The 12,654-nt window shown below is 31.6% G+C and overlaps 1 protein-coding gene across 1 annotated transcript; it reads left to right on the top strand.

Moving 5' to 3' along the window:
• Positions 1-437: 437 nt before the first annotated feature.
• Positions 438-12,211, top strand: LOC139492925 (receptor-type tyrosine-protein phosphatase T-like). Its single transcript, XM_071281074.1, has 10 exons — positions 438-444; positions 660-943; positions 2,360-2,447; positions 3,452-3,519; positions 3,943-3,979; positions 4,349-4,446; positions 6,486-6,617; positions 7,086-7,231; positions 11,076-11,211; positions 12,158-12,211. Exons 1-10 carry the CDS (start codon positions 438-440, stop codon positions 12,209-12,211), a joined length of 1,050 nt encoding a protein of 349 aa, XP_071137175.1.
• Positions 12,212-12,654: the final 443 nt, after the last annotated feature.

Raw genomic sequence — 12,654 nt, forward strand, 5'->3', positions numbered from 1 at the left:
ATACAAACATAATGTTTAAATCGAAATAGGTAGAACTACACAATACATAATACTCAATTAACACAATCAATAGTTTACAAAATACTTAAAAGAAAATCTTAAATTGAGCATCACATCAAAGTGTATCATATGTATACTTACATACATTTTAAAACTGTTGTGTCATTAATTTCGTTTGTAGGCGACGATCTAAACCAAGAAAAGAAAAGAATATTAGAAATCAAGACAAAATAAGTAAAAGCGAGGAAAACACGTATTGCGGTGAGTATATACTGATATTTAGCTGAATATGTTAATTTTATCAATTTAATATCATTCTTATGTGAATATCGTTCTTGTTAACATTGACTAATTAAATATATAAATTATTATTTTTTCCCTCGATGTTTATGTAAAATTATGACTAAAATTACTTTTGGAAAAACAAAAACCTTCGAATGTTTTGTTTTGTTTTGTTTTGTTTTTGTTATTTTGTTTGTCTTTATTGATTTGTTTTATTGTTCTTGTTGTGGTTTTGTATCAAGAGGAGGTGATGTATTTTAATCATCTATCTAAAAAGAGCATATTTAATATATCTTAGAACGGTCATTATAACATATTTATAATATTCATCATTAAAATATTCATCAACAATCATCTGTTTTTCGGTTCACTTTAAGATCATAACGCTGCATTTAAGACGGAGGATTTATGTCTCAATTTAGATAGCGAACAAAATTTAGCTAAGGAAAAGCCTCCATTTGCTGGTAAAACAGAGAGTAAAACAGGTGTTATAGAAGTAATTGACGAATATCCAGAAGAGTATGACGAGGAAGAAGAAGGAAACGTTTATAATAATATACCTTCTGAAAAATCAATTACTCAATATAAAATACCTATAGCAGACCTTAAAAAGGTTATCAACGAGAAAAGAAAGGAAGAAGGTTTCAAGAATGAATACGAGGTACGGAATCAATTTTCTGTGTTAACCATTACGAGATGATCTTTTTTCTATTGAATATCAAATTTTAGAAATCATATTTTTTTGATGTAAAGATAAATTCCTCATGTGTAATTTAGAATGCGAAAAACTTTGTTCATTGTTGAACATAACAGAATTAAGGAAAATTATACTCCAACAGGTCACAGTTAAAAATACAGACATCGCAACGAACTTTAACAATACATAAATTCAATAATCTATAAACAATTGAACACAATACATTGATAATAATAACGCGAGAAACAATACTCATTTCACGAATAATTTTAAGAGAAATAACATTTTAATGAGAAATAGCAAACAACGACAATCATTGGACAACAAGTTCCATGCATTAGTCATGTACGCGCAGAATATATCGATATTAACGTGTATTTAAACATTTGTCCCTCGTTAAACAATTTTTATCTGAAAAATCATTTTGATTTGAACAGCTCTTAAAAAAATAAAGAACAATCATATAGTCCTTTAAAGTCTGTCAATCAAATTTTAGACTCATTCACTGTAGTAGAATGTGTACCTTTTTTTCTGAAAATTTACTTGCAGTTCATTAAAATCTGTTTAACTATATGTACAAATTAACATGATGCCGAATGTTGGATAAGGCTAATACGTATACAAAGACTGAATTGCAATAAGTGGACAAGTGAAAAATTGAGTTGGGGGGACTGAACATGACTTATTTATTTATTGTTCGATCTCTTCAGAGGTCGTACAAATCAGGATAACCGTCTAAGACTCAATTCATTCAATAGTTGCAATGCTCAATCACATTACCAGAGACAGTGTTTTACGGCGGTGCATGATAACAAACAGTAAAAGCAGTCAAATAGTACTTATTTTATCAGATTGTTACTTTTATAAACATCAGTAATATGACGAAAGACGCATAGTTCCGATTTAATAGTACTCAAGTTTGAGATTAATATTCTAATACTTCAAAGAACAAATTCGCAATGACTAAAATTAACACCACTAGATCTGGAATTGAACGATTCGTCATATGCAGTCTAGCAACTTTTTAACCGTGTTCACTTTCAAACTTTAAGTATTCGCAGTATGTAGAACCATAAGTGTAATCTCATTGTAATTACAGATTTTCTTTTTTGTATTTGTAATTTAAATAAAATCTATGTTAACAGCCAAAAAGAAATGTTCAAACATCTTACATTTTATACATTTGAAGAATATGATTACTAACTGTACCGGTAGGCTTGTATCATAAATAAAGAGTGTTAAAGCCACATCACTGTAACAATTAGAATATAAGAGACTATATGTTGACTGCGGGTTGTTCAGCTGGTATCTTGTCTTTTTTGTCGAACTTGTTACTAAATAAAACGGATGTGTTAATATGATAACATTTTACTTTTTTAGCTCTTACCTAAGGGACTTGTATATGCTCACGCTGAAGGTTCAAAAGAAGAAAACAAAGTTAAAAATCGCTTTCTTACAACATGGCCATGTACGTATTGTCGCTTCATTATTTGTATACCTATAATCTGTATCGAACAATAGTCTTAAACGTAGGCACACATATAATCTCTGTAGCATGGGTATTTAAATAGCTCACTGTTCATGTCCCTAAGTTCGAAAAACAAATTTTTTTTCTCATTTTGTTCTCCACTATTACTTTATTTTATATAATTCAGTTTTATATTTTTTGATATTTTGATTAATTAATAAATTAATGAATGAATAACTAGATAAATAAGTAAACAAGCATATAACTATTCTTAACTATTCTAAATGAACATACATGTATGCATTTTACAGTTTAAAAGACAAATATGTTTGCTACTCCTTTTTTTCTTCACTATTTTGTTTTTTATATATTTATATTTATCTTTACGATCATGATGAATACACAAATAAAGGCAACAGTAGTATACCGCTGTTCAAAATTCATAAATCGATAGAGAGAAAAAACAAATCCGGGTTACAAACTAAACGAAAACCTATCAAATATAAGAGAACTTCGACACGACAGAGACACAACACCGAAATGTAAAACATACAGAAAAGAACTACAATGTAACAATGGCCATTTTCCTGACTTGGTACAGAACATTTTAAGAAAAAAATGGAAGGTTGAACCTGGTTTTATGGCATGCCAAACCTTCCGCTTTAATGGCAGTGTTAATATTACATTAAAATGACAACATAACACGACAGGATTACAATAAATAAATTAGAGAAAATATAGGACAGAGGAACAAACAAATAATAGCGACAAATGTACCAATGAATACATTAATACATGAATACACAAATAAACTGTTAAATTGATAAATAGAGTTATCCTTGAATGTTCTAACTATACAATTTTTACTATAATTCTAAATGTACGATTTCCAATGTAAGTGTTGAATTATGTCATATGTATAAAAAAATAGTGTTACGTGTACATTTTGGTGAACACGTTAAGAATACATAAATATTGTAAAAAACGTAATTTTGTTCTTGTAGATGATCACTCCAGGGTTGTGCTGACTAGAGATAACAAATATGATTACATAAACGCTAGTTACATTGATGTAAGATAAGTGCCCTTTATATAACTCTTTTATAACGTTTATATTGTCAAGTAAATTAAAAACAATAAAAGTGTAATATATATTTCAGAGTCCATAACATTTCTTCATGCAATGAAGTCATTGACATCGTTTGTTTTTACTAAGTGCAGAATTGCATAGCTGGTAGTACTGGAGAAGACGCCTTATTCTATTCACGCAAACGATTTTCATCCTTTTGGAGTTCATGCGCTTGCCTCTTTTTATTTTCCTAATTGATCCTCTTAACCATTAAGAGATTTAAACGTCGGTAAGCTAATATTGTTGAAATTACAACCATGCTTGAAAGTGGGATGAATGATATAAAAGTATTGACAGTGTAGTTAATAAAAAAAAAGTTTTTATTGTCATTCTGCTTCTAACAATATCCAGCCTTTTTGATTTCAGAGCTATAGCAAAGAAAGGGCATACATAGCAACACAAGGTTCGTTTATCATGTTTATATTAATAGTTTGATAATTAAAAAGGTAGATTTGTATTCAATTTAAGTCAGTATTTTTTATATTTCATGTCTGTTTAAAACATGCTAAACTGGCGTGATTTTTTACTAAAATTTAGAAAAAGTGCCTTTTACAGCAGTTAGGGCATTGTAAAATTTTAGTTGGTTCATAAAATATTTTCTTTGCTTTGTAGCAAACGCTTTAGAATATAGTTTAAATCGAATCTTCTATCATTACGACTTATAAATTTATAGGGGTTTGGATGTATTATTCAGGTTCAAACAGAACACATGATATATTATGCATTTTCTACTATTGTTTAAGTCCTTTAACGCTTTTTGTTTTGTTCGTAGGTCCAAAAAAGAATACCATAAGAGATTTCTGGCATATGATATGGCAAGAAAATGTTTGCAAAATAGTAATGGTAACGCAACTAGAAGAAGGGAGAAGGGTATGTACTTCTATTAATATTACTAATTTCAGTCACATTATATATTAAGTCCCATGTATAAGATGTTTTGAGTTTAAAGTCATCAATGTGTATTTAGGTTCTCAGATAGTTGAATGAAAAAAATATATACGCATTAGGAGACTTATCCAATGCTGATGCAACCAATCGCAGTAGATATGGAGTTGGTTTGAACCCCTTAGTAAACATGGACGTTTGTTACCTTGATATGTGTTGTACTAATCTATTTAGGATACTTCTGTTGTCTTAATTCATAGTGACATCATATGTGAACTTTTTTTACCAAAGTGTTCAGGTTATATATATTAACGTAATTATTAATCACATAAGCAGCTCAATGTAAACGGTTTCATCAGTAATCATAAATGTGCAGTTTGGGGGCTAATTAGTATAAATAATCGGTCTATTACTGATCGATTTTCCTTCCCTTAGACAGTTTTACGATTGACGAAAGCAATATCAAGAACGTCTCCTCTCACACAGTGACGTCGCTGATAACTTCTCCTCAGTTATTGTAAAGTCGCTGATAATGCCTGGTCTCGTCTCATTGTAATGATGCGATAATTGCGCAGCTAAAAAGCACGGTGAGATAGTCGCAAGGAAGAAAAATCATGGCTCTTATCATCCTTCCATCCGCCTGTATGATATATTCATGATATTTAATTATGCGAGGTTTCGCGTGTCGGTTTTAGTGGTTGTATTGACAGGACAGACAGATTCATAGACATCGATGCACATGTTATTGTCAGTCTTTCAGTCAGTTCTGAGACTCATCCACTGTGGTAAATTAAGTATTGTTGACACATAACGCTTGCAGTAAATCAATAAATGTTCAATAGCCCTTCAGATATTTCAGAATGTATTGCCGTGTAAATGTGAATATCAACTGAATGAACATTCTGAATTTAGTATAAGCAGATTCTAAATGTCTTAACACTTTGATGGTCTCGTAATAGTGTGTTCACCTCCAGTGCAGTTGGTTGGGGGTTTGAACCCCGGCTGAGGCATATCAAAAATTGCTAAACAGAGAATTGCTGTGTTTGTTCTCCGCTAAGCACATATCATTAATGAGTAAAATGCAAAACTGGTTAGTTTGGAGTCGAAATCATGTGTCCGAGTAAGGTGAAAAGATTTCATGTGGACTGTTACATGTGAATTAGCACGTTAAAAAATCATGTTCAGCATGACGGTCTTGTACAATGCAGGGCTATATATTATGTTACATTATAATGCAACAACGTTTGAAACGTTCATTTTGATTGGATAACGTCACTTTCTTACATGGCATCAATTGACAATTGATGCTATGGGACGTACATGCAAGCGCAGACGGCATATGAAAGATTTAAATACATGTTTTAACGTTGTTTTCTGTCAGTTTCATTAGAATGGAGATAACAATATTGTATTTTAAGCTCCGACGGCATCAATTTGGGATTTGATGGTCGCAAATATCCGTTTACTGTCTCCGCTAATAATAAACTTAATTTGCGACCATCAAATCCCCAATTGATGCCGTCGGAGCTTAAAATACAATACAGTTATCTCCTAATTAACATGGTCTGGTTCTGAATATTACCGAATTACATGATAAATCCAAAAATAGACTGATGCTTTACTAGTGGTATTTCTTGTTTTGTACGTATCATCTTTATCGATAACAAAAAATATACCAGTGGTAAACTTGTGTTTCATAATTATATAAAGACATTATGATATCACATAAAAACGAAATTGCCCAATTAAGAAGATCATCAAGATCATCACCGATCGTACAGTGTAGATCTTACTTGTTTGAGTATGTTTTGCTTACAAATTGAATAACAATTATTTTTAAAAATGACTAAAGCCAGGGGTAATAGGTGTGTGAATAATAAAACATAAATATCTAGTCTTTGTTTTATTTAGGTATTAATGCATTGGTGTACAGTGCATATCATAGTATTAGTCAAACAATCTTAATTGTATATGTCAATATATTATCTTCATGTCACATGCACTTTTGAACTTTTGTATTTTAGAAAAAATGTGAGCAGTACTGGCCTGAATCTGTCGATAAAGCAACCATTGTAGACAACTTTAGACTTACAATGACCAAGGAGAAGTATCATACAGTTTTTGTGTACAGATTAATTGTTGTTTACAATAAAACGGTAATTTTAATCCAATAATTTCAATGCACATCAAAATGTTGGTACAGTTTTTGCAATAAGTTTTACATTGATAATCATTTGAGGTCAAAAACGTAGCTTCACTTTGACAGCAACAGTATGTCAGTAACTGTTACTGATTTAAAAGAGTTGCAATAACGAGCAAACTTTCAATTTAATTTCATCTTAAACTCCGCGTACATTTATACCGCAAAAATAACTCACATCAACAGATTCCCGGATTTGTTTGCATTACGGTTTATTAAATACAAACGAAGAGAACACATTGAATTAGTATTATTCAGAAAGAGAAGGTATTCATACATGTATCAAATAACGAGTATTTACCTATTTCTGTATATGCTAATAAACAATAATGTAGTGTTTACTGCTTATAAATATATACACGGTATTGTAGAACAAAAAATAGACTAAACTTAAATTCAATGTTCTTACTTCTTATAATTGTAGAACAAGCAAGAAAGGGAAGTTCATCATTTTCATTTCACTGAATGGCCAGATCATGGTGTTCTAGATAGCGTCAAACTGGTCACATTTTACAGGAAAGTGAAAAGCGTAACATGTGATATGAATGGTCCAATGGTTGTCCACTGCAGGTAGAAACATATACTACATGGACTATATAACACGAAAATATGAGAGTTATCCAAACATCTGATTTTTTTTTTAGTGGATATATTTTTCAGTCATTGTAGTCATGAATAATAATACATCTCATGTCTTAATTCAAATATTATCAGATTATTACATAGCATTTTTCATATCGCATGTATCATCAGCCCTAGGTTCAATATCAGCCCAAGAGCCGCATGGCTCGAGGGCTGATATTGACCGAGTGCTGATAATTCATGCGATATGAAAAATGACATGTTAGGATCTTTTTATCATATGCTTCAACAATGGCGAAAAACAACTGATTCGTATATTGATCCTTTTACGTGGTTCTGTAATAGAAGTTCAAAGATTAAAAAGTTCACGGACGTCGGACCCCAAATTTAGTACATTCGATATGAAGTGTTTCTATCATTTGCCTCAACAGAAAAGAAACACATTCTAGTATGGAAGAATCGACAAAAACAAACAAAAATTAACAATACACATAATGAAGACTGTTTGGCAACTTTTTAAAGTAACTTTCCAAATTATGTTTGAATCTTTTAAACAATGCATTTATTTAATAATAATTATGTTTGTTTTTCTTTGTTTTTTGTTGTTTTTTGTTTTGTTTTATTATTTCACAAAATATACTTTCCAGTATCCAAATGATTGTTTTGTACACTCCTTTGTAATGGTTTTCACTGAAAACGTAGCATTGAGGTGTAATTTCCGGAATTTGTCGAGTACCAACGGAATGCCATGTGATAACGTTACGGAAAGGCATGTGATAACAATCGAAGCATGTGATAAAACTTTTTATATCAGCCCGCTAAGGACCAATTCGAAAAATATGGAATTTACGTTAATTTAATGGTATTATCATACAGTAAAAATCATATGTTGTTTAGTCTAAGTATATGATAAACATGTATATTCGTTTGCAGGATTTTGTTTTCGACTAAAAGACAACCATTTTGTAAAGTACGCAAACGGAGAAAGTGCGTTTGATTATTCAGTGTTTTCATATCATACATCCCATTTAACGACCCTACTAAAGTAGGAGGTCGGATTCAAATCTTACTATTTTACTCGATATTGGGACAAATGACCGACTTATACCTAAATCTATGACAAACGTGATAAGTTTAACTTAATAATTGTCATTTTCTCATTTCACACATTATTAAGTCTTTCCACTTTTCTGTGGAAAGACTTATTGTTTTTCTTCTGATTATTATTTTTTTTTCCGCCAAATTTTGTTGTTGCGATAAATGTTTGTTTCGCAATATGTCGCTTAGATATTTCTCAAATTGTATCGTATAGTTTATGCGCTTTTAAATTTCACCCTGCTAAGCCGAACCTTTATCTTTGTAAGAGTTATCTCCCTATTCACTGTTTATCATCTGTGTGCATCTCCTTCGTAACAAAAAAAGATATCGACAAATTTCTTTTTCTAACTTGTTCGTTACATCCTCAGGAATATTTGGCTCATTTGGATCGAAGCGATTCGATGAAATTTTATAGGAGTTATCTACCTTTACAAAATAAATTTGTCGGTATGTTTTTTTAACTCATAAACAATTAACCGTATAACCCTGGAATGTTTTTATTTGAGTCCTCTTGGTCCTAACTTAGAAAATGAGGTCAAGGTCAAAGGTCAAGGTCAAGTTCTAAATTTTGAAATTACCTTGTTTTGAGATTTTCTCCGACACTTTTAAAGATATACTTTGAAGAACAAGTGCAAAATGTTTGCTTTATTGTAATAAAGATTAGCTACATTCTGTCTTATACAATTTAATGGCATCTTATAGGAGTTAGTGCCCCTGAAATGTCTTAATATGAGGTTATTTGATTATAACTTCAAGTAAGTTCATTATAAAGGCATTTGACCTTGTGCAAAAGGTTCGGTTACAAATGACCTTGAAAAATGACTACCGGAAGTGACCTTGAGTAAACCGGAAGTAGCTTTTTTTGCATTTTTTTCATATAAAAAGTACAAAGAATCCATATAGTTTGTCATATAGATACATTAACTGATTAATGAAGACTAAAAATGACTTCCAACAAACCGGAAGTGGCCAATTATCTCCCTTTTTACATACAAAAGTATATAGAAACTATATATTTTTGGAATCAGTGTAAAAGAAGCTATCATATGACACCCTTATATCACTAAAAAATATAATTAAACCATTATTTATTGCATCAGTATGACGAAACCATCTTCTTCTCAGAATTTCTTTGTTGTGGAAAGACTTTCAATTGTTCTCTGAACAATTGGTTTTTAATTCCTTTTGAAGTGCATGCTGCTTCCGAGAATTTATGTGATATCGTTATTTGTCGTGCAAGTCATTTAATAGAATTCTACTATCGACAAATTGATGTTGAATTGATAAATATTGCCTTCGCAATTGACATATTGCACTCAAGCATTCAGAGTATATTAATCTGTTTTTAGCCAGGTGAGCTTATGCCATCACTTGGCGTCCGTCGTCGTCCGTCGTCTGTCGTCGTCCGTTGTCTATCGTCGTCTGTCGTCTGTCGTGGAAAACGATTTCAAGAATCTTCTCCTCTGAAACGACTAGGCCAAATACTTCCAAACTTTATCTGAATGTTCCTTAGGGTATCTAGTTTATAAATTGTATCCGAAGTTTTGATCTATCAACAAACATGGTCGCCATTGTAAAAATAGAACATATGCAGCTTTTGGCTTATATCTCAAAAACGAAAGCATTTAGAGCAAATCTGGCATGTGGTAAAAATGTTCATTAGGTCAACATCTATCAGCCCTGAAATTTTCAGATGTATCATACAACCCATTGTTGGGTCGCTGCCACTTAATTGGTAATTTTAAGGAAATTTTGCAGTTTTTGGTCATTATCTTGAATATTATTATAGATAAAGATAAACTGTAAACAGCAGAAATGATCAGCAAAGTAAGATCTACAAATAAGTTAATATGACCAAACTTCAACTGAATGATCAGTGGGGTGTATAAAATAAAATTTGTGTTTTATTTTTTATTTCGTCAAAAAACATGGCCGTCATGGCTAAAAATAGAACACAGGGTAAAATGCAGTTTTTGGCTTATATCTCAAAAACTCCAGCATTTAGAGCAAACAAGACAAGAAGTTAAAGTATTTATTAGGTCAAGGTCTACCTGTCCTGAAATTTTCAGCCGAATTGAGTAACGGTTTTTTCAGGTATAATGCCCCTGAATTTATGATTTTAAAGAAATTTTGCAGTTTTTGGTTATTATCTTGAATATTATTATAGATACAGATAAACTGTTAATAGCAAAAATGTTAAGCAAAGTAAGATCTACAAATAAGTCGATTTGACCAAAATTGTCAATTGACCCCTGAAGGAGTTATTGCCCTTTAAAGACTTTTTTCACAATTTGTTCATCATGTTGACTCACTTTAAAAAATCTTCTCCTTTGAAACTGCTGTATCAATTTCAGTCAAACGTAGGCTAAATGAGTTTCAGAGTATCTAGTATAAATTTTATATTGTATTTCCTTGTATGTCAAGAAACATATAGCTCCTATGGCTTAAATAGAACAAAGGAGAAAATGATTTTTATTTTTGCTTTTGAAGAAAATAGGACGATTCAAAGAACATTTAAATAAATTAAAAAACCAAAATAATCATTGATGAGAGATTTAACCAAAAAAAAATTAAGGTGAGCGATTCAGGCTCTTGAGAGCCTCTTGTTTATTAAAAAATAAACAGATCTTAAGAAGTTTCCCGTTGAGCAATTTCAGGGCCTAAAACATTTATCCTTCTCTTCACTTTTGTAATAGAATTCTACACTCATTTATATGTATCATGTATTTTATAGCGCTGGAGTTGGTAGAACAGGCACATTCATAGCTGTGGATGCTCTTAATGAAAATAGCAGGAATGTTGGTTTCATTGATATTATGGAATATGTTCAAATGATGAGAAAAGACCGCATGAATATGATTCAAACACATGTATGTATGATTTTCCTCAATACCAATATGAAAAAAAGTCATGGCATTTGAGACCACAATTTGAAAATGGTTTAGATTTGTGCGACGTACACATTTCATTCCTAAGACCCTTTGTGGTTTGTTGCAAGATGAAGGATTGATTGTTAGTTGCTTTACGCCAGATGAAGGACTTGCACGTCTCTGATAAAAAACAATAATTTAATTATGTTTGTATATGTTAAACATTCCCTCTTCAGAGGAAAATTGACAGTATTCAACCATTAATTATTGTTAAATATCTGATGCTATTCTGTTCAACAATATATCATCGATTTCAGTGCAGTAAACACTTGTATAACATGACCTTTTTATATCTATAAATATGGTTAGATAATGGTAAGATTTGCATCTAAGTACTGCTGATAAAGCAATCTTTGAAAGAGTAAAAAAATATTCATCAGAGAAGCAAGTTTTATCACTAACAGTTCAATTTTGTGAATTATACATAAGAGGAGATATGGTATGATTGCCAACGAGACAAAAGAGGGACGAAAGATACCAAAGGGACAGTCAAAATCATCAATCTAAAACCAACTGACAACGCCATGGCTAAAAATGAAAAAGACAAACAGACAAACAATAGAACACATGACACAACATAAAAAACTAAAGAATAAACAACATGAACCCAAACAAAAAAAACTAGTGGTGATCTCAGATGCTCCGGAAGAGTAAGCAGATCCTACTGCATATGTGGCACCCGTCCTGTTGCTTATGTGATATCAAATCCGGTAAATACTCTAATTTAGTAGGTCACATTGATGAAAGGGAAGGGGGTTGTAGTTACGACGTAAGGAAAATATCCGATATCATTTGTGAAACGGTTATTCACCAGCTCGTGATGGCGTCCGTAAAAGTTACAAAAGGAAGACTTCAACTCTACTATTTGAAACTCTTTGTTTAATAGCTTCCTTGTGAGAAGCAACCCTCTATATATCAAGAAAATCATAATAGGAAATGAAAGCACGGGAATATCGTATCAATTGGGAGATATATACCCCGTATGCAGGTGCTGCTGGAATGTCAATGAATGTTGCTACTTAGAAATGGAAAGTTCACAATTGAAAAGCTGAAATCATCTCTTTTGTCGTAAAGTTTCGTTTTCAACCGACCCTCATTGTCAATTTCTAGATGTAAGTCAAGATATGAAGATGATTTAACTGTATCTGTAGTATCCTTTATCTCTAGTTCGATGGGATAGATTCCACATAGTCACCAAATTTTGAATTATTTAGTGAAAGAACATCATCTATAGTATAATAGCGGAAAGTAGAGTTAAAGGATATTGCTAACTTCTTATATATCTATCTTCATAAGAAGTTCCTGCATGAAGTCAGCCCCATAATAATAATAAAATAAGTCGGCAAGTACAGAAGCACAGCTTGTTCCCATTGGGATGCCGAC

Source organism: Mytilus edulis, chromosome 10, assembly GCF_963676685.1.
Source record: "Mytilus edulis chromosome 10, xbMytEdul2.2, whole genome shotgun sequence".
Classification (NCBI taxonomy): domain Eukaryota; kingdom Metazoa; phylum Mollusca; class Bivalvia; order Mytilida; family Mytilidae; genus Mytilus; species Mytilus edulis.

What these genes read in the sequence shown, in the direction of transcription:
- LOC139492925 (XM_071281074.1), top strand. An exon ending in GTTTCAAGAATGAATACGAG is followed by an intron (nt 944 to 2,359) that starts GTACGGAATCAA and finishes TTACTTTTTTAG; the next exon opens with CTCTTACCTAAGGGACTTGT. An exon ending in GGCATACATAGCAACACAAG is followed by an intron (nt 3,980 to 4,348) that starts GTTCGTTTATCA and finishes TTTTGTTCGTAG; the next exon opens with GTCCAAAAAAGAATACCATA.